Source organism: Rhinolophus sinicus, linkage group LG09, assembly GCF_036562045.2.
Source record: "Rhinolophus sinicus isolate RSC01 linkage group LG09, ASM3656204v1, whole genome shotgun sequence".
NCBI classification, from domain to species: domain Eukaryota; kingdom Metazoa; phylum Chordata; class Mammalia; order Chiroptera; family Rhinolophidae; genus Rhinolophus; species Rhinolophus sinicus.
Genome location: NC_133758.1, coordinates 58457511 through 58483096, shown reverse-complemented (window position 1 = coordinate 58483096; position 25586 = coordinate 58457511). Strand labels below are relative to the sequence as shown.

Here is a 25586-nt window from a genome sequence, read left to right as displayed (position 1 = left end):
TTAAGTAGTTTTTCAAATAGTTTCCTCTCTCCTTTCCTCCCCCATGCAGCCAGCATCTCACATTTCTCTTGCACAGAACATGTTTTGTCCACCCTGGGAAGTGGCACTTGAGGAAATGGAGAGACTGGTTCAATAAAATCAAAATCAGAAATAGGTACCATTCATTCAAGAGATTAGAACAGTATCAAGAGCTAATTTTTATTTTACTAGAACAAATCGGAATTAAAGCTGTGATTCCCAAGTATTAGAATTCACAGCAACCTTTCTAGCCTATAAAAACAAAAATCTTACTCCCCAGTATCACAGTGAAAAGGCCCTAGAAATATGTATCAAATCCCTGCATACTTCATACTCAGCTTCTCACACACACTAAGCGCCATGTTCAAAATGCTTGGCTGAATCTTTTCAAACCAAACATCCAAAACTTGTTCAACAATAGTAACCACAATAATTATTACAATGAAATAACAATCACAATAATAATAACAGGGATTTGGAGATTTACCAGAATAATAAAGTAGAGCAAACAGTAAGAAGCAGTTTTCGGTCAGTGATAAAGTAAAAATGTTCTGATAGATGGTACACGAAAAGAATATGTCAATCTGAATTAATTTCATGTTCTGGGCTTTTGGAATCACTCAAATGTGCCACTGTAACGATTCAATATGAATTTTGAAACATCAAACATTAAATGAGTTTAAGAGGGAAAAACAAAGTGTCATTTTGTCCTTGGATTTTATGTACTGCTTCTACCAATTTGCCTACCCCAAAATGTACCTACCTTTAGAAAGTTTCATTTAGAAATCTCATTTTTAAATTAAGTTTGAGTCTGAATACAACAGGACCAAAATTTGGTTATGGCTTATAAAATATTCACATGATAAATTGTCTGGATGCTGTTGACTTCTAATAAAGAATGAGCTTCAGAAACTGAATTTTCTAGTCCTTCTCCTCAGCCTTCAAAATACGTTACTTACCAAAACTACTTCCAGTTTCACTTCAAATGCTGAAAGACCTTATGGGGGAAAAAAGGTATTTAAATGTTTCACTTATAGAAAAATAAGATGGTTTTCATATGTCGTATCTGATCAAAAGAGACATTCCTTTAAGACAATTAAAAAGATCTAGTTCCAAAATAGTAAAAAACTTCACTGAAAATTACTTAGTTCATGCATTTTTACTACATAATTCGTGACTCTGAGCTGTTTTATTTGCTTACGTGCATTTACTATGGTGCACTATTTTTCCATGAGTTTCCACACATGTATACCAATGTGCATATAAACTAATCCAATCGTCTGAAATTTACCTTGAAGTCCAGTGTGTTTGTGTCAACAAGCCAACAAGCATTTTTTTGAGAACCAGATGGCCTATCCATTTATGTAAGGAATATCTACCCCTTTTTTATAGCTGTGATTTCTCCATTCATATTCTAAATGTGCCACATCACCTGTCTGCTACTTTTCATTCATTTCTTTGCAAATCAATTTTCCTATTTATAAAAACAAACTTGAGCTTGCTCCTCTAAGACAAATTCAACAAAAATGAGTATTCTTTCTATTTTTTAAAAATTCACAGCCAATTTCCCACTAAGTTTAAGCAACCTATACTGCAGCAAAACGCAAAACAAAAGAATGTGGGAGGTTCTTCAAAGTTTGCTATAATAAGATTTGGCTCAGTATGGAATTATTTACAAGACCAAAACAGAGGAGTTTTCTGGCTTAGCTAGAGATGCACAGTGTCCAGAAGTTTCAGAGTAGCACAAATCTGGGGAAAACTGAAAACTCAGCAAGACCTTTTAAATCCCCTGTAAAGACCTAAAATTTTATTGTTTGTTTAAAAACTGAAAATATTTATATCTGATATTTGGAAAGGTGCATGCCCAAAAAAATAAACAGTAAATTTGAGGGGGAAAATCTGTTTCCCAAATTTAAATGAGGGCACCCCCAACATATCTTTAGAAAAACTAAAGGTTTTTGAATTTTTCCCCAGGCGTATACATATGCCTCACTCAGACTCTGAAAATAATAATCTATTAAGGGCTTTTTCTGTTTTAGTTATACGGAAAGAGCTTTCCAAAACTTTGTCATATAAACTCATTTATAAACCTCTCCACAACACTGAATCAATGCTCCAGTGTATTCATTTATACTTCAGAAAAAACGATAGCATTTCAGGGAAGCCCACATTTAAAGCTGGCAAAGTAGACACGAGACTGGGAGCCTTTATTATCAGGAGGAAAAGTTAATGGTAATGACAATAACCATGTTTATTAAAAGCTTATTATGTACCAGATATATTTCTTCTAATCCTTGAAATGGTTCTTTCTTATTTTGCAGCCCCAGAAGAGGAGGCCCAAAGCAGCTAAGTATCCTACCAAGCTCACACAGCTAACAACTGTTGAAGTCAGGATTCAAATTCAGTTTCTCAGACTCTAAGCCTCAGTCATTTAAAATTATAGCACATTTGTATTTATGCTGTTTTGTGGGTGTTTTTTTCTTTAATACAGATGTATAAATTATTTAAAGAAAAGTTAAGTTTTCCTTCCATCAGATATTTTGGGTACATCTGCATTCAGCAGAGACTGGCACCTATCAGCTTCCAAACGCAAAACAAGCCAGCGCTTCCTGCAGACTCATCTCTCCTGGTAGACAAAACACGCTGCTTTCTAATAAACCATCCACATTTCTCTTCTGGTTTCCATCCCACCCTTCCCCCTCATGGGCCTTCCTCCTTTCAACTCCAACTGTACTCACAATTTTACAGCCAAATCAACACAATTAAGTACTTACAATCTGATTACTCCAGTATGTTAATTTAGTTTCTCCCCAACTACATAATCACCATCTAAAAGCAGAGGCAAAATCATATACTACATATGGTATCAGACCCATCTATCTAGCCTATCTTCCCAATCAAAAATAAGTGAGACTTCTGACAAATGACTTATTTTTATATAAAGTCTTTTAAACATTAAAAAATTGAATCATATTTAGTTATCACAATAGCTAACACCATCTATTGAGTACTTTATAGGTTGCAGGCACTGAGGTAAGCACTATACATAGTATATCTCATTGGATTCTCACAGAAAACCTGCAAGGTGATCCTCCCCATTTTGAAAATGAGAAAACAGGTTCAGAGCAGCGCATCATCACAAGCTAAGCGCCAGGCTGAGGTTTAAACCCAGGCCAGCATGCTGACCCCAGTTCTTTCCACTACTCCTTATAAATTAAGTACAGCTACAGGTGTCACAAGCCACTGTTAGGGAAAGAAGGATAAGTTGCAAATCCAGGCCCTTGGATCACCAGAATAACTGGTGCCTAATCAGGGGGCTCACAATGGAACCCATGTTCTGCTTTCTGAAAGAGAAGCCCAGTGAGCTTCTCCCAGCACTGAGCTCCCCAAAAGCAGAGACCCTATCTTTTTCATTTGGGCTTTTCAAAGCCTCCCCTGTGTTGGGCTGGCAGAGCTCACGTTGCTGGTACTCATTAAATGGTGAGGTGATGTTAAATTTTCTCAGCCCTCCCAGAGAACTTCCTCCAGCATCTCCCAGTCTCCACCTGGCCTGAGACCCCAGGCAAGCTTTACCTAGAAGTCAGTCCAGTTTTCCATCCACACCCATCTTTCTCCAAACCTTGCTCACGCCAATGTCACCCTGTTCCCACTCCACTGCCCTGGCTGCACGACAATGGAACTCCTGCGTGTCACAGCCCTTCTTCAGGCTCTCCTTACAAGCCCCAAAACTAGCTTTGGGGCCAGCATCTGACACCTCCCTGTGAAAGCAACAGGAAACATGGAAGAAGAGACCAAAGACCGAAAAAGAGGAAATAATTCCTAGCATTAGAGCATCTCCAGAGCATGAGATTTAATCCCAGGCTCAAAACCTGAGAATGACTTGGAGAAAAGTGGTGGGGGAGGGTTGTTGCAGTAAAAGTAGGAAAAGGAGGAGCAGGGCTGTAAAGGAGGAGGAATGAATAAGGAGGGGGGAAGAGGAGGGGAAAAATGAGGGGGGAAAAAGAATGCTGATGATGACATTAGACAGGAGAGAGGCCAGCTTTGTCCTGCATTCTGTTGAATAGCCAACTAAAACAATGAATCTGTTTTTTCCCTCCTCTTCTTTGCCTTAAAAATTCAAGAATTTCATTTCTTTCTTTGAAACATAGCTCTTGCATAATTTCAATGTTCTTTCCAGCTGTCTGCAGTGCTGAGGGAAGAGGGTGTTTGACTCTCCCCAATGACCTTCCTATGCCAAACCTTGCAATGCTGGTCCGCGGGGACAGTTACTACGAGGGCTGCTTCCATTTACTGGACCTGTACCTCGCACCCAGAACCATGCTAACCATATCATACTTACTACTGCTAATCCCAACAGCAAACCCCAAAAGTAGATTTGTGTTTTTTTTTAAACAGGTGAAGAAACGAAGGAAAAGCAAAATGTCCACAGTCACGCATAAGCAAGAATTAGAGGCAAAATTCCAATTTAAATCTTTCTGACTCCAGAGCCAAGGCCTATTACACTGCAGCTTCTTAACTCGCTGGGAAGTCCTATGAGGCAAAGTCTGAAACCTCCTCTGGATTTCCCAAAGGCAGCCATTAATTAGGCATGACAAGCAAAGTACCAAAGTTTACAGTGTTTGCAAACTTAAAAATTTTGCTGGCTCCAAAATACAAAAAGAAAACTGTAGAAACTGAATTACTTAAAGTTAAATTAAATGTCTACTAAGATATGAGCATGTCATCTAGAAACGTGGGATTCAACACGGATGTAAGCACGCATAAACTGTATTTTACGTGGGGTATCAGCACATTTTATTCATGTTCATCTGCTTTCTAGGCTATAGGGGTAGGGCTTCAGGTCTAAGAGCAGCCCTCCATTTCTCTTGCTCTTCTCACCAAAGGACACTCCCACCAGGCCCATGGCAGACCCCGAGGAAACAGAGAGGTGAGGGCCTCCGAGAGCAGAGGCCAGAGCAAGTATTTCCCACACGCATCAGGAATAGCTTTCCCAGCCTCTTCAGAGTTCCCATTCCCAAAAGATGGCGGTACAACTGGGTCCACAATGCCTCCCTCATCCATCTGTGAGAGACTGCAACAAGGCTAGAACAGGAGAGACAGACCGCCCAGTGTCAGGCCAGGCCCTTCGAGCCCCCCTACCATTATACACACGTGATACATACAACCCCTCCCTCCTATTTTCATTTGGGGATACCATTTTCAGCAGCATTTCCTCCATTCCCAGCTCTTCCCCAATATTGGTAAATACTGATAATTACCTCCAGCAAAAGCGAAGAAGCAGTTTGTGTTCTGAAATAAGGATCATAATTCAAAAAGGAAGCTGCCACTAATCATTTGGTGTTCATTTGAAAAGACTAGGTAGGCTACGCAGGAACATCGCAGTAGAGGGACTGATAAGGAGAAGGGAAATAAAAATTATTGGTATTTACAGCAGTGCTTCTGGAAGGAAACTCTTTTAAAGGGAGCACTTCAGAATGGTTATTCAATCTGAATTTTACAGATAGCACTGAAAATATTTTCTCACAGAATGCACTCTATCTCCACCATCATATCTCTCTGTGTGCCGTTCATGTCTTTCATTGCAGGAATTCTCACTCTATTTTGCTCTATTATGAGTTGACGGTGACCCAGAGTATACAAGACATTCAAGAATCTACTACAAATTACTACCAAGGAATATCTGTCCCATTCCCCGCTCACCAACCCTGCCTTAGGGGGTGAAGATGGAGAACGACTCCAAATCTACACACAGAAACAACGTTTAATTCCCTTTACAAACTAGAACCCTTTGAAAAATGAGGGCTCTGGCATTTTTCAGAAATTACGTTCCTTGAAAAACAAGGCCTGAACCTCTTTTGAAAGTCTGAAACTCAAAAACTTTCCTTTCATACCCACACCCTTGTAACCAAAGTCAGGAAAGGAACTTCATGGGGAAGCAAATGAGAGGGCCATCCAGGCATCTGTTCACTTGTCGCAATCAAATTTAAATTGCGTATTAAATGCCACCGATCCATTAAACTCCGTGAGGATGTCACACATATTATGTGAATATGTTACACACCATATGCAGTATCTATCTTATAGACACACTCACTCTGGAAGATTTATGTTGTGATCAGAAAAGATTATAAGATATCTGATTTCATATAGGGCTAAGCCTGGGAACCCAGCTTTTCTCCTCGATGGCTATCAAACGATCCGGCAGCAACTTGGTACCGCCCCACAGAGATTTCATTCTGCCTTGCTGCAGATGCTCAGAGGAGCTGAGCAACAGACATGCTCAGTGAATCAAATACAAGAACTACCACCTACCTGTATCTGTGTCTCTACAACCCTCCCCCACCGCCCATATGCGTATAACTGGAAAGGCCAGAGGGACCAACATCACAAGAATTACTCCCTACTATGTGCCACAATCTTGATAGACATTTTCTCTAATACAACTACCCCGAGAAAGATAATCACCCGCATCTGAGGTGTGCAAACAGGCTCAGAGAGGCAAAGAAAAGTGGCATTGTCACTGTAGTGCCAGAAGCCGGGCCAAGTCATTCCTGAGCACAGCTCCTCTACGTCACCATCATCTCTAGCATCTCCGCAGGGTGCTGGACCTGCCCACTGCTATTGGATGTTAACATTGTGAAGGCACCTAAAATCAGTAGGTCCAGGTTGAGGGGGACCAAAAAAGATATAAGACCCCAATTCTGGCACAGGCAGGAATGTGGTGGGACGGCGTTGTACACCAATATGTGTATTTCTGGCATGAAAGGCTCTACAGAAAAACACCACAAAAGAATTGAAAAAAGGCAAATTCTTATACAAAAGCTGACACGCCTATTTCATAAAGTACGTATATTGTGCCTCCGGGAGGCAAGGAGATTGCCTTTTTTTTTAATCCTGGAAATCCCTTTCTTTGGTTAATACCATAAACTTGCAAAAAAAGGAAACAAGAGTGTAAGAAGGGTTGATGACTGAAGCCCACATCTTCAAATGCTTTAAAAGTGAAGTCAGATCATCTTTACACTGATATGAAAGGGGAGAGTATACATTGACCCCTTGCTTCAAACAAAACCCGTCCCATATGGTTTTTAATTAGAAAGCAGTTGTTCTGCTTTCACAACACTTTTTAACCTCTGCCATTGTAGGTACAGGCTGCAAACCATATTTTCATTAATTAAAAAAAATAAACATTGAAAGAACAATATTTTTCTTTTTAAGGAAAAAGAGATAGCAAGCAGCTATACTGTGGAGGGGTCAGGCGCTTACTGGTATAGGGGAAGCCATCGTGGCTGTGGCTTAGTTTATTTTGTCTTGAAAAAGTCCAAGGTCATTCTAACTATGCTAACCTGATCATCTCATTCAGGACCATAAGCAAACACTGCCCTCTTGTGCACCAAAGAGTCCCAGAGTCAGCATGGAAATGGTTTCCACCCACTGCCCCATGGACAGCTTGCAATTGTACAGCTGCCTTTCCAGGCCCTGGAGATGTGTCAGGAACAGGATGACACACATCTGTTACCAGGGTGCTTGCTAAATGTCCCCAGATTGCCTTCCAAGACAGATTTTTGAGATAGGAGGAAGAGGGGAAGATTCAGCTGAAGAAATCAAAACAAAAAGAACTGACTCTTATCTTTCCTAGAAAATATTCATTCCTCGAAAAGAAACCTTATTGGTTACCATAGCAAGTTTCTTATTATGTACTTTTAAAAACTTTTAGAAACAACTAATGACTCTACAATAACAAGTATATAGTACCTTTTTATCTAGAAAATATTTGCCAGGAAAAGCGATTCCATTTGATTTTAGAGGGGGAAAAAAGGAAAGGGGAACCTGGGATGCTCTTTCTCATAGGACTCCCCTAAAGCTCAATCACACTTTCTTCTCCTTTGTGAAGAGCGCTGACCTGGTAAAGTTACCTGTGAACATTCTCTCCTCCAACCTGGGGACAGGGCTCTGTCCCCAAAAGACCAAATTGGCATCTCAAGAAAGTCTTAAAGGATGTAACCTACTGTTCACTTATTTAAAAACTTGAGAAATCAAAGGCAGAAAAACATCCACTAAAGTCTGAGGCCAGGCCAGGCCTGCTTGGCAGGTACCTCCAGGGTAAGGCCTTGGCCTTCCCTAAGTGAGTCTCCAGTTCCAGTTCTGAACTATAAACTATGCAAAGGTTGCACCCACTCTTCCACCCTTCCAGGCACAATCCAGGCTGAACCAATCTCATGCCAAACTCACTTCTGGGGGAAAAAGAAAAGGCAAATTTTGCCTCCAATGCTTATCTTCAACTCAATGGGAACCCCAGAAGAAAAGGGGGATGGAGAAAATATTTAGGGGCGTGTGCTCCATGGGCTGTAACCAGGAGTCAGAACCATCTCTGATGTCCAATGCTTTGTTTAGTGGTTCAAGACTATATCCTTAACCTCTGCCTGACAGTGAATCATAAGCAGTCAATGGGCTAATGTTAAATGGCCAAACACAGTCACAGAACAGAGAAAACTCTGGTTCACTGTATGCCAGCATTACCTACCAGATTCTATTTCCACTCCAGCCCTTTCCTCAAGCATAGGAAGGAAATAAGAGGCGCAGTACTAGAAACCTATAGTACTATGGGTGGAAAAAGGCCAACAGATCAGCCATGCTGAGACCAGATGCCTCCAGAGGCTCACTGACTCCCTCCCTCTTGCTTTCTGTCCTCGTATCAGAATGAAGACATACAGTTGCTTTATCCTCCAGCAAAAGAGTGTGACATACGGTCCAAACATACATATTTGCCCAAATATACCAGCCCCATACCAGGTTTCTTTTGTGGAAACTGTTTTTGGTAAAGTCAGCCAGACCAACCCTCTCACTTGCAAAACAGCCCAATCTGTGTCCTGCCTCAAAACTCTCATATGTGCCACTCCCTCCCAACACTCCAGTGGCCTGCTAGGCTCCTCCTTCAGATTTTAACTTAATTTCCTTAAAAAAAACCTCCCTGGCCTCCAAACTGGATTCCCCACACCCATTCATCTCTCTGGGCGTCCTGCACTGTCCCTCACAGCACCATCACAATTTGTAGTTCAGCACATTTCTGTTTACTTCTGGGACGTCTGCCTCCCACACTACTGGATGGTGAGGTACGTGAAAGCAGGAACCACTGCTGCCTTGTTCACCAGTGTAAACCCAACTCCGAGCATGTAGTAGGTGCTCGGGATTCATTGACTAAATTAAAGTAATGAAACATCTTTACTTCTACAAGTTCTGAACTTAAGGAATAAGATCACCTAGCCAAATTTTCAGGACACTAAGAACCTGGGGAGAAGAAACAAAAGAAAGCCAAGGAACCAGGCCAGGAAGTCTAAGAACTACAACCTAGTGCAAAGAATAGGTGACCAAACAAACAAGGAGCTGTCTGGAGAGGGATTGGAGGAATCAAAGACCGAAGACACCAGCCCCTAAGCCCACAGGGGCCTGGTGATGTCACACATTTTTGGGTGTCTTTGGGCTTTCCTTTGGAAAAAATACATGAAGAACTAAATGATGAAACTGGCTAGCTGATGGAAGGGAGTCAGAGTCTCAGGGCAGAATGACAGGAACAGCATCAAATCATCTCTACCCTCTTGCCTCAGGGAGCATGTTTCATATCATGCAAGCATTTTGTAATCCCAAGTGAATCCCAAGTTCACGTCTGGCCTCCCAAGTTTGTAAGAACTGGTACTCCAGGAAGTTTACGTTCAGAAGGGATTCCAGGCCCAGAGACAGGAACCTCTTTTAGTCATATCATCAAACAAGTCCTCGGCAGAGCTGGGGTCATCCACTGGACAGCATACATGCCCGACCATCTCTGGGGGGCCTCCTCTCCCTTCACCTTCACAGACTATTTGTAGAACAGTCACTGGCACCAGCCACAGGCTTGCATTATGCTCATTTCCCCATCCCCAAGCTCTGGGGTAAATTTAAAAGTCCTCGTTCTGTCTCAGAATCAGGTCTGAATTAATACCCTTCCTCAAAAGAACTCCAGTAGCAAAGTGAAAACAGACGCACTAGACAATGCCCTTTGAAAGCCCCAGCAGGGACGGCTGGTGACAATGCAGCCCCTGGCTCTGAAAGAAACCTTTAAGGTTAAAGGTTCACAGAGGCAGAAGAATTACCAAAGAACAAGTTTGTTCAAATTTCCTCCAGCAGATTTAAACAACCAGGGTCAAACTGAAGATTGCTGGCAAAAACCTATGAGACAATTCAGCCCCTTTGAACTGTGTGGAGAAAGGAAAATATACGGTCTGGGAGGGATCTATGTTATAGCTTTTAAAAATGTTCTTGAAAAGGTCACCCCTGTTAACTCAAAATCAGCCCGCTGAAGGATGTTTGAAAACTGCTTCTCTAAAACAACAGGGCTGCTGGGCCCTCAGCATGTGCGGTGAACTGTACCGTGGTCGCCGTGTTCCCAGCATTAGTGTGCTGACCCTCTATGGGCCATGAAATTAACCATGAGCACAGCAGAAATCTGCTCCGAGTTAAACTACTTTGCTACGCAAAGTGGCCTGAAAATGAAATATGAGGATTGAATTTCCATTGAAAGATTAACTTGTCTAAACTAACCTCAAGGCAGGCAGTTCCTCCACTGTGACCTGTGTTTGGCCAGAGGTTTAAAGCACCACAGGAGGGTGGGTAATTGCTGCAAGCAGTGGGAAATGACCTCTGCATTCATTCATTCAATCATTCATTCATTCATTCATTCATTCATTCATTCATGTATGCAGGCACCAAACATTTTCTCTGTGCTAGGCCCTGTCCTGGGGCCTTAAAAATGGAGTTGAGTGATGATAAGCCCCACCCTCAAAAGGATCAAGTCCATTGGAAAACATAATCCAGGAAACAGAAAATGACAACAGATGGGGAGAAATGAGATCCTAGGGTATGCAGAGGATGTTATAGACCCTAAAATGAGGGTCACCTAATCCAGGCTAGGGAGGGCCAACAGTGACGCTGCTCCAGAAATTGCATGTAGCCAGCCAGAACACACAGTGTGAAAGAATATGGTCCACCTGTCCAGAGACCTGCAAGTAGTTCAATCAACTTAGAGTCCTGAGAGACAGACACAGCGACAGACCCATCCGGAAGGGACTTGTGGGCCATACCGAGGAGTTTGGCATTTATGCCAATGAAGAACAAGTGAAGACTTAAACAGGAAAGTAAAAGAATTACATTAGTAATTTAGAAACAGTTCTTGGCTACAGAAAGGAGGGAGTTTTAAGACGAGGCTGAAATCAGAGACTATGAAGGAATGCTGTACACATCCAGTCAGGAGCTAATGCAGGCCTGCCCTAAGGCAGTAGCTGTGGTGCTGGGGACGCTAAAAAGGTTAGTGGCTATGCAGGAGGGACAAGACCTCGTAACTGACTCAGATGAAAGCGAAGAAGGAGGACATGCTGAGGATCACGTCAAAGGCTGTGCCATGGGAGAACGGAGATACCATCTCACTGGGAAGGTGAGGAAGTGGAGAGGGTGGTCTTACAGATATGGAGTCTGAGGACCTGTGGTGTTCATTGGTGGGGAAACCAGCCCAATAAGGAGGAAACTCAGGTGCAGAAACACCTATTGACATTTACATTTTTAAAAAATTAAAATTTCAGTTCCTCAGTTGTACTAGTCACAGTACAAGTGCTCAATAGCTCACGCTACCATGCGGGACTGTGCCACCACAGAACATTCCCATCACCACAGAAAATTCTGTTGGAAAGTGTTGATCAAGCCCCTGCAGAGACTGTTTTTTTTTAAAACACTGTCAGTCAGCCCTCTGTCGCCTATACTGAAAGCTGATGTCGGCACTGGCAAACACCAGCTTTCCTTCCCAAACTTTCTGTGGTCTACTTGTCTGTGGGCATCAAACAGCAAGTGCTCAACAAATGGAATCCTTCTACGTAAAGCCATTTCCTCTGGAGCATAAGTTCGAGGACCATCTCTGAATGTGCCCTGGATCATTTTAGAGTATAGGGAACATGGAGTTTCACACACACACATACACACGGGTCTTTGGTGCTGAAATTCACCTGAAAATGAGGCCAAGCAGAGCTGTTTTTTAAGTGATGCACTGCAATACTCATATAACCAGGAAAGCAGAGCTCTAGTCCCAGTGTCAAATGACCAAGGACAAGCCATTGACCCTCCCAGAGCTTTAAGCAACCCAAATAATTCAATGGTAAAAGATGAAGCCATAAGGCCCGGCAGAGCGGGTTTCTGAGGCCAAACAGGTCAATACTAGCAATTCCAAGCACTAATTTTAAAAGAAAAAAGTCAGGTTTATCTTTAGGTAGCACCTGTGCATACCACCAAATAAATATCCTCAGGAAGTAGGTTAGAGACAAAGGAAATTATTTTAGTCTTCCTGAAGGCTCCAAGACAGGAGAGGCATCATCACAACACAAGAGATATGGAAAGAGGGAAAGTCAACTTCTCTCTCAACAGCAAAACTTGTTTCTTCTCCTGCCAAGAGAGGATCACCACTGTTAACTAAGTCCTTCCCACTCCCTCCCCACCCAACCAAGGCCACTTCAAAGCAGCAGAGCCTAATCACACAGCACAAGAAAATAAAAGACCCAATTAACAAAAAACAGAACTCAATCCAGGGTAGAATGAACGCAGAAATCTCTATTTGTGACAAATTGACTCATCCATGAACTGCTCCTCAGGAACCACAATTCCTACCAGAGCAGGCATGGCCTGAGATCTGAGTTAAACCCCTGGGTTAAACCCTTGCTCCAGCCACTGGCCTCTGGAGTCTCATTTTCATGTGCTATACAATACAGCAGGGAAACCCCACCCTCAGGGCCTGGCTGGCAGGGTGCAGTGAGATGATCAAGGGTTTAGAATAGTGTCCAGTAGACAGTAGCTGTTCCCAAAATGTCCATTCCCCCTAGTTCCTTCCGAGAAACAGATGGCTCTTCAGCCTCTGCTTAGCCTCCCACATCCACACCCCAGAGCCATACTTTCCCTCCTGATGATGCCCTTCTGCCAGTGATGTCACTCTCCCTCGCCCCATCCCTCTTCAAGCAGATCCGAAAGCTGCAGTTGGAATGGGGAGAGATGTCCAACTCCCAAACCACTTGTTACATGCCCTCTCCTCAGACTCTTCAAAAGCCACCAGATCTCCCAGCTCAAAACCCACCCAACCTCCTCCCCACACACACAAGATGCTCTCCAAGTTCCTGAGCTCTAGACCCCACCTGCCTCTGCAGCTCAGGCTGCTCTCTCCTCTCTTCACACTCCAGACCTTCCTTCCTCTCTCTGTGTCTTTGTCTACTCCAAGTTCTCTAGCTGGGAAGCCTCCCATATTCTCCACTGGCAAAATCTCAACCATCCTTCAAAGTGTTGACAAGCCAGCCCTTCCTCCTGACTCCCCATGACCTTGATGCCCCAGCCTCCCCTCCTCCCACTTCCCCCGCACTTGAAAGTCGCAGCTACTACTGCTCCTCTTCTTTGGCCAGACACGCTCTCACACTGCTGACCACTCAGGCTGTGCCCTGAGTCTGCTCTGCCTTTTCCTTTTTCTCTGCCGGGAAACCTTCCAGGCCCATCCCAGAATCCCCTCTTGTGGGCAGAGGCATGCACATCTTATGCTTCTCTTTCTAAAGCCCTTATAATTCTGCCTCTTATCTTAACTGGCTGTTGGCGCTGCCCCTGCTGTCCCCCAGTTTCAGGGTTGGGAGCTCCTTGAAGACAGCCATGTCTGCATCTGCCCTCACATCCGGAACAAGCACACAATATGTTTGCAGAAATCTCTGAATAAATAGTGACTACAAGCCCAAATGTCTCCAGGGCCCAGGCACTGTAACCGAAAGAGGCACTCTGCAGAGCATATACCACTTCCACTCAGCCCCAGGTCAGTGCCGCCATACTGAAACATGTCTCCATGGATATAAGAGTTTCGTTGTGTTTCCACACAAGCCAGGAATCTGGGTTGTTTTATGAGCTCTCCTGATTTTTAAATGCTGGCAATGAATTTTTTAAACTGCTACTTGGGCCATCAAAACATATCTGCAGACCAGACCCTGGACAAGACCCTAATGTGGAATGAGACCCTACTAAGGGATGAACAGTCAGGATGACCCATCTCCTGCCAGGCACTAAAGACAGAAATGGGAAGATTCAGGAAGAGGACAGGAGGGACCCTAACAGGCCTTTCACAAACAAGCAAATGGCACTTGCCACACATCTACCACAGCGCAGATAATGTGTTAGGCACATTTAATCCTCAAAATATACATTCATTTACTTAGTTCAACTCAACTCAATTATTTGTTTAATTGAAATATTACTGAGTAAAGATAACCCACAGAAGGGGAGAAAATATTTGCAAATCATGTATTAAATAAGGCACTAGCACCTAAAATATGTAAAGAACTCTTACAACTCATTAATAAAAAGCCAAATAACCCAATTAAAACATGGGCAAAAGATCTGAACACATAGTTCTCCAAAGAATAGGTACAAGTGGCCAAGAAGCATGTGAAAACATGTTCAACATTACTAGCCATCAAGGAAATGCAATGGGATACCATCTCACCCCTACTACGATGGCTATAATCCAAAAGATGGACCAATAACAAGTGTTGGTGAGAATGTGGAAAAATTAGAACCCTCATACATTGCTGGTGGGAAAGTAAAATGGTGCAGTAGCTGTGGAAAACAGTCTGGCACGTTCTCAAAAAGTAGAAATAGAGTTATGCTATAAACCAACAATTCTACTTCTAGGTATATACCCACGACAATAAAAATGTTTGTCCATACAAAGATTTGTACACCAATGTTCATAGCAGGATTATTCATAATAGCCAAAAAGCAGAAACAATCCAAATGTCCTTCAACTGAGGAATGGATTAAATAACAAGCAAGTAGTCTACCCATATAATGGAATACTATTCAGCCATGAAAAGGAATGGAGTACAGCTAGGGGTGGGAAATGGGGGGTTAACTGTTTAATGGGTATCATTTCAGTTTTGTAAGATGAAAAGAGTTCTGGAGATGGATGGCACTTAACCGTAAACTTAAAAATGATTCAGACAGTAAATTTTTTGTAATATGTACTTTACCACAATTAAAAATAAATAAAAATAGATTTTCAAAGAAGGAATGAAGTATAATTCATGTTACAACATGGATGAAACCTTGAAAGCATTACACTAAGTGAAAGAAGCCAGACACAAAAGGCCACATATTATATGATTCCATTTATATGAAATGTCCACAAAAGGCAAATCTAGAGATATTCGGTAGATTAGTGGTTGCCTAGGCCTGAGGGAAGAGGAGAATGGAGAACGACTGCTAATGGGTATGGGGTTTCTTTTTATAGTGATGAAAATATTCTCAACTTAGACTGTACAATGGCTACACAGCTCTGTGAATATTCTGAAAACCACTGAAGTGGACGCTTGAAATGGGTGAATTTATGGTATGTGAATTATGTATCAATGAAAATGTTTAAGGACATTATTGAATATCTACTATGTGCCAGGCCCATATGAAATGATTCCGATGTCCCTGTCCGTGCAATGCCTCACTGTGAGGCTAATGGGAACAACAGGGAGAAGTCGGCCGGCAGCAAAGCACTGGAGGCATGAGGTGCAACTGCAGACCAGCCCCTGTGGACTCATTCCCGCTCCCTGCCCCACCCTACGGCCACTTCAGAAATGTCAGGCTCCAGCTCGCCAGGACCATGACTCCAGGTTACCCAGAGCATCCAGGGCTGTGGGTACCATCATCTCCAGCACACTCTTGAAGGCCGACTAGTCAAAGAGAACAGACAGGGCATCTCATCTGCAGCCTGGCCGAGGCTCCAACCAACAAAGAATGGCAGAACAGAGCAGGGAAGATGTCCCAGGGCTTAACTTATAGGTTGTTTCCTGGGAGACCTGCCCAAATCTTATTTCAACCTGGATGGGGTGACTTTGAAGAAAAAACCAAGAAACATGCTGAGAGAAAACAAAGAGGACATTAAGTGAAAAGTTTAAAAACAATTAATTTTAAATGATTACAGCTTTACCAAAAGCTATGGCTATGATTTCCTTCTGACTTTGATTATAACCTTCCAGCAAAATATTTGACTCAAGAGGCAAAGTCTTTGCATTATTTTCTATTCCTAGCATGACTACAAAAATATTCTTTGATTTAACATTTGATATGTTTTGTTCTCAAGGGCAAGCCCCATGAGAAGAAAAATGTACCCCAACAGAATGAAATATGACTACCTGCTTCCATTTTTCTTTCCTGTTGGTTCCTGCTCAAATATTCTGCATTAATTTAAACTCAAGGCTGCATCTCTGATGTTGTGCTACTCCCATACTGTCACCCAAACCAAAGCAAAGTCACCCGCTGTCCAACTCCAGGAGAAAATGCTGCAGACACAACTCAACTTGAGAGTCTCCTAGAGACAGCTCCAAGCACTCCAACTTGGAAGGAGATCAGGTGGGGTCAGAGAGTGATAAGGTAGCAGGCAAAACAGGAAAACTTGTATTTAAATAGACACACTTGTCACTGAGTGAGGCCAACTTCCTCCTGGACATAAAGAGCCTTTAAGCAAGTTAACACAAGAGACACCATATAAAATAATCATGGCGATGTAAAGTACAGCATAGGGAATATAGTCAATGTTATAATAACTACGTAGAGTGCCAGTTGAGTACCAAACTAATCGGGGGGATCACTTCATAAATTATATAAATGTCTAACCACGACACTGTACACCTGAAACTAATATAATACTGAATGTCAACGGTAATTGAAAAATAAATTTAATAAAATAAAATGATCAAAAAGAAAAAAAGACACCAGTATTTGCCTCAGCTTCACTTGACAGTAGAGAAAATTGCAGTACGGTGCACATCTTTCAACAAAGAAGAGAAAGTAAAAGGCAGCACGAAGGCACAGGGAACTAAGCCCTGACAGATTCAAAAGCTAAAGAAGTTAAGGTTACGGAAGCATTTCCACTAATATCAACTCCTTTAAATATGCCTCAATATTTTAGGACAAACATATCTGAATACCATAATGTAACATAATATATTTCTACACACAGTCATAAAAAGACTAGGGACAAAGAAAACCAAAAGCGTTTTCTTTTGGTTGGTTGGTTGGTTTTTCATTAGAATAATGCCCAAATTCCAGGACCCAGTTTGTTATCTCTGCTTGTACCGTGCTGCTTTCTGGTCATTATGTGCAATGCCCAAAGGTTAATGTAAAAAATCTGGTTAAAAACACACATTTGTTCACACACATGAAAATGCCGTTTCACAGATCCAAAGGGAGCATCTCAGAGAGACTGCAGAAAGATTACACACACACTCCTTGATAAAACAGGACAAAAGGACAAGCGCTTTCTCTCTCCACATTGGCACCAATAACACAGAAAGCTAGAAAAACAAAGAAGGCAAAGTAGCTCACTTTACAAAAAACGTTCTCTCCCATGCTGCAGAGACAAAAATCCCCAGGGCTGCTAACTGTTTTCCCTCCAAAGAGAGTAACCCTAAGTCAGACTTACAAGTAACCTGTGGCCAGGGAGGGCCTGAGAGGATCCAAGCCATGCAGGAAGCACCACTTAAATGGTAGTACAGATAATAAGAGATCAGGGTGACAAGTCATGGCAGAAGAGCTGCTGTTCATTAACAACTGGAACAAAAGACCAGGAGACAATACACTGTTAATCCTAGCAGCCACCAGAGGACTATAAATTGCCAAGTCGAGATACCAGCATTTTTCAGTTCTCTTCTTTCCTGCCAGAGTTAGATTGAGGATGGGTCCAAGTCCCTCACCCCCACCCAAGTCTTTAAAACATACATTACTGAATCTTTTTGAAGTTCTAACCCTGAAAGGTTATACTCTAAAATGGATTAGAGAAAAATACTGCCCTGAAACACCACTACAGGGGACTGGAGGGGACAGTTACGCTTTATCATTCACATTGAGAATGCCTGAGTATGGGCTGTGTGGTCAGATCAATGTGGGTTCAAACTGAACTTTGACACTTATGAATGTGTTTCTTGACCTCTGAGCCTCTGCTTTTTCATCTGTAAAATGGGAATGCCATCTCTTACCTCACAGGATTTTTTGAGGGTTAAACGGAAAAAACAAACAAACAAACAAACACAGCATATGGACAGCACTAAATAAATGCTAAGTACTGTTGTCACTATTAACTCCACAGCACCACTTAGGAGTTTTATCTATGGTCACGTGGGTCAAGGAGATAAAACCCAATTTTCTCCAAGTTAAGAAAGGATTCCTTTTGTCCATGAAAGCATTAAGGAGCAATAGCTTTAAGACATATTAAACTTCAGAGATATCATCATGAACTCAGACAATAGTTCTAATTTCCTTCTCCTGGGGCTAAGGGATTCAGCAAGGGGCCTAAATCACTCACAGTAGGCTGGGAACTCTCACCAGAGCCCAGTCTTCCAGCAACCCCAGCTATAGGTGTGGTGCCTGCTATCAGCAGGAATCCTACCCAGCGGCCTTGCATCTTTCTAAAGCTCAGGCCTGATGATACCACAAACCTGCTGTAAAAGCCTCCAGGGCTCTTAGGAGAAATCTACACTAAGGGCCTGATCTAAGCCCAACACTTACCACGCTACAGGATCTGGTCTACCAACCCTTCTACCTTCATCTTCAGCACACCTCTTTCCACACCAGCTGATTTCGAGCCCTGCCTAAATGCTGGCAGTTATCTCTAATTCTAAAGATAAGACAACAGATTTAAGCCTCAGAGCCTTGCCCAGGTATTTTCTCTACTACTTAGGAAAGCTCTTCTTCCCCTATCATATCCCACACTGTACCCTCCAGCTAAGTAAGTAATTCCAGCTTTTGCCCTATATGCAAAGAGCTCTAATTTGTCACTCTGCACATGATGCCCTCTCCCCAGATCTGCTGTCAGCACCCAGAGGGAGGGGAAGAATCAACATGCATTCTGTATAGACTACAGGCCAGGACTCATGCTGATTATTTTCTGTCCACTAATACACGGAGAAGGTTCTCTGCTCACTATAACCAGCTAGCCCAGCAGCTGGTACACAACTTCATTCATTCAGAACTTACCTAGAGCCTACTACACACCAGGCTCTGGCCCAAGCACTAAGCATACGCTGGTGAACAGGACAGACATGGTTCCTGCTCTGCTATCATTGAGGACAGAGACAACTGACAAGTAAACACACAAAGAGTACCAGATAGTGAAAAGGGCTATAAGGAAGTAAAACAGGAACACAAGAAAGTATGAGGGGGATAGAGTTGGGGATACTTTAGATAGGTAGGTCAGAGGAGGCCTATCTGAGGAGGTGACATTCAAACTGAGACTTAAATGAGGAGGAACAAGATATACCAAACAGGGGCCGGCCCGGTGGCTCAGGCGGTTAGAGCTCCATGCTCCTAACTCCGAAGGCAGCCGGTTCGATTCCCACATGGCCCAGTGGGCTCTCAACCACAAGGCTGCCAGTTCAACTCCTCGAGTCCCGCAAGGGATGGTGGGCTCTGCCCCCTGCAACTAAGGTTGAACACGGCACCTTGAGCTGAGCTGCCTCCCGGATGGCTCAGTTGGTTGGAGCGCATCCTCTCAACCACAAGGTTGCCGGTTCGACTCCCACAAGGGATGGTGGGCTGTGCCCCCTGCAACTAGCAACGGCAATTAGACCTGGAGCTGAGCTGTGCCCTCCACAACTAAGACTGAAAGAACAACAACTTGAAGCTGAACAGCACCCTCCACAACTGAGATTGAAAGGACAACAACTTAACTTGGAAAAAAAGGCCTGGAAGTACACGGTGTTCCCCAATAAAGTTCTGTTCTCCTTCCCCAATAAAATCTTTAAAATAAAAAAAAAAAAAAAAAAAAGATATACCAAACAGAGGGAACAAAGAACAGGTGCAAAGACTGGGCCATTTAGTAAGCAGAAATGAGGCTAACATAAGGAAATAGAAAACAAGGAAGGTAACCAGGTACTTGGGTCAACAGTGAAGAGACTTCTTTTAGCTACGCCCTATTATGCCATATGCTTGTATTATGCTCAGGAACAAGAAATGAGGCTCCAAGACAGGCAGAGGTCAGACCATAAAAAGGGTCTCTCTTCCTGAAGGCCATAAAGAATCTGAATTTTACTCTAAGCACAATGAGAAGCCATTGGAAAGTCTTACAGTTGAGGGTTGACATGATCTGATGAACATCTATAAAAGGAGTAAGCTGCCCAGTGTGGGGGGAATGAATTAAAGAAAGGAGGAGTGCGAGTCTTCAGGAGAACAACATCCAGAACCGGCGGAGGACAGCTGCCATAAGCCAGGATTTCGCCTCTGGAGCCATTTCAAGAAGGCAAAGATGTCCATGGGTTTATGGATCACGAGGATAACTAAAGGTACTGACCAAATCCAGGTTAAGGGCAGCAGAGTAAGCTTCCAACACACCAGCCCAGGGTATTTTACTTTCCAAGCTTCAGTTTCCTCATCTGAAAAATAGGCTAACACTCCTACCACATTCCCACCAGTCATGATTGTTGCATAGAATCAAATTCTTAGCAATGGGCCTGGGCCAGAGCAGGAACTCAAATGTGAGGACCCTTCCCCTCAATAGAAAAAAAATCTTTTTTTCTAATTTCCCTGAAAAGAAAAAAATCTTTTTTGGGGGGAAACCGACCTATTTAAGGAAGAATAGTAGCAGCCACGGTCTCACTATTCCAATGTGCTCAGGTCACATTTTTATGCCTATAAGAAGACAAGGCAAGTCTCCTCATTCGGGTGACAAAAAAGTAGAAAGAGCCACAATGTACGCGCAAGAAGAAAAAAATTATTTTCATCTACAATTTTAGTCTAGACCAAGGACTTGCCAAATTCTTGGGGGAATTGGTTATATAGAATCAAGCTATTGCCTAAAGCCTTTCTGTCCTGCGAAGAGCTTCTCTATAAATGTGTATGTTAGAAGGGAGCAGGGGCAGTATAAAATGGCCTGGGGAAGTGTGGAAAAGGGCTCTCTAGCTTTGCAATGAAGCAGATCTGGGCTGTGCCACTTACTAGCAGCCCCGCTAAGTCCCAATTTCCTCAACTGGTAACCACCAGTAGGATTTGCCCAGGGAAATAGCAAACATGTCAGACAAGCAATGCCAATAAAGAGCTGCAATAGTTACTAGTATCTGCCAGTGTGTGGAAGGTCCAGAATTAGGTTCAAAGGTCACAGTTAGTAAGGGAGAAAGCCAGGCCTCAAGCCTAGTTCTGATTCCAAAAGTGTGTCCTTCACCACTTGCCTACACTATTTACTAAAAAAGACTAAGAATCTGCCTTCTCATTTGTTTTTTTTTTAACTTCTCTCTTCCACCTCCAACCTAGACTGGCTCAGAGTACATGTCTTAAAATGTATTTGGATATGATCAAACAGAATTCAGTTATGAGGGGAAAAAGGTAGAGAAGATCATGTGCCCCTCAATACTCACTTGATGACTGAAATATGGCTTGAGTAGAGGACTTTAGGCAGTGTGACCTTGGGCAGGTCCCTCCTCTTTGAGCCTCCATTTCTACCGTAAAACGGGGAAATTATTTCAGACTGTCTGCAGCATGAAACAGTTAAGTCCCATCACTATAGCTGGGACTTGGCATGCCCAGTGACCAATTAGGCTATCTGCCACCAGGCCAATAAAATCATCTGTCCAATATATATTCCCGTATGTGCTTACAGGCATAGAAACAGCACTGGAAGAAAACATAAGGAAATAGAAAACAAGGAAGGTAACCAGGTACTTGGGTCAGCAGTGAAGAGACTTCTTTTAGCTACATGCCCTATTGTGCCATATGCTTGTATTATGGTATCACTTTTCTCTAAAAACAAAGTAAGTTTTAAAGCCCTGTCCATAGACTTAAGTATAGTAAAATGGGCCTGGAAAAGTAATCCACAAAGGATAACAGTGGATGCCTCTGGAGAGAGGAGGGGAATTCGGGAAGTTTTGCCTGATTTGTAATGTTCTATTGCTTCACAAATAGAGCATATTCATATACTACCTCTATAATTAAAAATTAATTAAATAGTACATCTTAAGAAAGCATTTTGGCAGTATCCATGACTAAAAATACACATGCCCTTTGCCCCAGCCAGTTCAGTTCTAGCTTATCCTGCAGATATACTACTAGCACACTCACCAAAGACTTCTGTTCTAGAAAACTCACGGAAGCATCGTTAGCAAAAACTAGAAACGACATAAATGTCCAACATTAAGAATTAGTTACGAAAATGTTGGTACATGTATACAATGAAATTTTATGAGACCTTTAAAAAGAATGATGTGTAGCTTTATATGTACAGATATGAAGCCTTTAGTGTTGAGTAAAATAAGTGTATATGATGTTATCATTTTGTTAAGAAAAAAAAAGAAGAAAAAAATGAGAAGGGGGTACAGATATACGCAGATATGCTAGTCTTTACATGAGTTTTCCTGAAATGACACAAAAGGAACAGTAGTTGATGATTCTGGGAATGGGAATCAGGTAACTAAAAGACAGGTGAGTGCAAACTTCTTTTTGTGACACTTTTTACGTATACCCTTTTTGTAGTCTTTCATGTTTCTCAACTTGTTCGTGTATTACAAACACATCTTGATAAAAACAAAATCTTTTTTTTTTTTTTTTTAAGGAAAGCACCTGCCTGCTCGGTTGTGCTGAGTGGGAAAACCTTCCAAGTCAAGTGGACGTGAGTTTCAATCCCAAAGCCTCCGCTCACTTGGGCCTTGGGCGAGTCACGTCCTCCTCTCGGGGCCCCGGTGGCCCCACCAGTGAAGTGTGATCTCCCTTCCCGGGCAGCGGAACCCGGCCGCTCCGCCCAGCTTCCCCGAGCCCGGCTCCCGCCCCAGCCTACGCTCACCGCCAATAATCGTCCGGATGAGGGAGGCGTGCCCGGGACAGTCGACCAGCGTGAACTGAAGCTGTGGCTCGCCGGGCTCATGCCCGGCGTCCAGCGCCAGGTGGGGCGCGGGCAGCGCAGACCGCAGGCGCGCGGGCAGCGGCACAGAGAAGCACGAGAAGCCTAGGTCGAGCGTGATGCCGCGCTCGCGGCTCTGCGGCTGCTTGTCGAAAGCGGCTGTAGAGGCAGTGGTGCTCAGCGCCCGCGCCAGTGCAGTCTTGCCGCTGTCGATGTGACCCAGCACGCCCACGTTCACGTTCACCCGCTGACCCGCCATGCTGCAGCCGCCGCCACCACCTCCAACACCAGCCAGCTTCGCCCCTCCCGCGGCCGCTGCCGCCGCAGTCCGGCCCATTAAGCTTCCCCCCCACCAGCCACGCGCCAGGCACGCCCGTTCCGGCCCCGAAGTTTCCGACCTCCAGGCAACTGCAGACACCGCCGGGTACCGCGCGGGAGGAGGGTGCCTCAAGGACAGGACTCGACCCAGGTCACCGATTACAAAGCTACTCTCTCACTTGGCTCCTCTCACCTAAAGCCTGGAGGAGCCCGAGATTGGGGGATCCATCCATCCATCCCAACAAACTCTTTTTTTTTTAAGACTTTTTTTTTTTTGTTCAAGTTGTTGTCCTTTCAATCTCAGTTGTGCGGGGTGCCGTTCAGCTTCAAGTTGTTGTCCTTTCAGTCTTAGTTGTGGAGGGCACAGCTCAGCTCCAGGTCCAGTTGCCATTGTTAGTTGCAGGGGGCACAGCCCACCATCCCTTGGGGAAGTCAAACCGGCAACCTTGTGGTTGAGAGGATGCGCTCCAACCAACTGAGCCATCTGGGAGCTCAGCGGCAGCTCAGCTCAAGGTTCCGTGTTCAATCTTAGTTGCAGGGGGCAGAGCCCACCATCCCTTGCGGGACTCCAGGAGTTGAACTGGCAACCTTGTGGTTGAGAGGCCACTGGGCCATGTGGGAATCGAACCGGCTGCCTTCGGAGTTAGGAGCATGGAGCTCTAACCGCCTGAGCCACCGGGCCGGTCCCCCCAACAAACTCTTATTAAGTGCCTCCCGGGTACCAGGCACTGATCAAAGCTCTGGGATACAGTGCCCTCTTGACATGATATTGTATTGGGGGTGAGGGTGGGGGTCACACAACAAACAAGTGAACTTAATGACGGAACCAGACGGGTTCAGAGAGTAAGAAGCACTTTAGGAAATAAAAGCAGAAATTAAAAAGGAGTAGATCGCCAGGGGAAGGGAGAAAAGCTACCTTATAATGGATGGTCAGGAAAGGCCTCTCAGAGTACCTGTTTGTGCTGAGGCTCCATCCTAGAGAATGAGGCAGCCATGGGAAATCTGGGAAAGAGTGTTACCGTGTTTCCCTGAAAATAAGACCTAACCAGACAATCAGCTTTAATGCATCTTTTGGAGCAAAAATTAATGTAGGACCCGGTCTTATTTTATATATAATATAATACCAGGTCTTATATTGATTTTTGCTCTAAAAGACGCCTTAGAGATGATGGTCCGGCTCAGTCTTATTTTCGGGGGAACATGGTAGAAAATGGGCGAGATGATGTTATCTCTGACTTGGGAATTCTCACCCTAAGAGTCTATAGCCTGGCCTCAGTAGGGGCTGCAAAGCTCCAAATTGTGTGTAAAAGTTTGTGTTTTATATGCAGGTGCTGAAGAGAGAGTTCATAACTCTGATTATATTCTCAAAGTATCTAAAACCACTAAAAAGATTGTCAACCACAAGGGTCAACAACCAAGGGTCACAAATGTAAGTATCTGCACTGGCAAGGCTGTTATCTCAAAGGAGAGAAATTAGCATCATTTAAAATGTCAGGGGATAGTAGAGACTGTGTAGAAATGGATAGCACATGTCCTGTGTAAAGGGGGAAGCCACTGCTAAGTTTCAGCCAATTGATACCAGGCAAGACTGGTAGCCCAACATTGCCCAATCTTACCACTTTTTAGGAGAAGAAAGTGTTTTCTATATGAAATCTGACTTTTACATGTGGCAACTAATTTAGCTTTTAATTTAAATGCTATGGTGGCCAAGTACAAATTTTGTTCAGTTTTGCCTGGCAGCCAATTTGCCCTGTGTTATGAGCCAGGCAATATTCTGATGTATTCAAGCCTGCAGTAAGTTCTCCCTTACGCTTCCTGTGGTCTAAGACCTGCACTAGGAAAAGGGTCTCAGAGATGAGCAGACACAGTCTAGTCTGTCCTGCAGCACAGAGAGGAGGAGAGCATATGCTGAGATAGCTATAAGCCATGAGCTGCCACCTTGACAAGAGGCTTGCACAGTATAGCATGAAGACTTAGGGCAAGGGTTTGGGGAAGGGCCAGATGTGACACTTTCGTTTGTCAGGCACATGGCAATCACTGATGAAAAAGATACTGCTAGGTACATATACACACAATACCCATACTAACAACAGTCTTATCTCATGGGTATTCCCATCTTATAGAAGAGAAAACTGTCTTAGAGAGGTTCATTAAATCAATATAATAATTGGGTAGCTATATGCCAGGTACTGCAGTATAAATTGCAAACTCAATATCAAAAAGCCAGATGTATAGTCTCTACTTTCCTTGTTTAGAGGGATAAACATCATCACAATGTAAATGTAATGATGAGGAAAGAAGAGCATGATAAAGAGAGCCACCCATAGGAAGGACCTAGCCCAGACTT

The 25586-nt window shown here is 43.5% G+C and overlaps 1 protein-coding gene across 4 annotated transcripts in view; it reads right to left on the bottom strand.

The window, feature by feature from the left end:
- The window catches only part of EEFSEC (eukaryotic elongation factor, selenocysteine-tRNA specific), a 292225-nt gene extending 268985 nt beyond the window's left edge, over positions 1-23240 (bottom strand). For 3 of the 4 annotated variants that reach the window (XR_012498843.1, XM_074340480.1, XM_074340482.1), the window contains exon 1: positions 22865-23228. Coding sequence is in view for 3 of the 4 variants with exons in the window: in XM_074340480.1 (XP_074196581.1) it covers positions 22865-23180 (316 nt within the window). In the remaining variant the exon portion in view is untranslated. Of the gene's footprint in view, positions 1-22864 lie in introns of all 4 variants that reach the window. The other variant, XM_074340481.1, reaches the window with a different exon arrangement.
- Positions 23241-25586: the final 2346 nt, after the last annotated feature.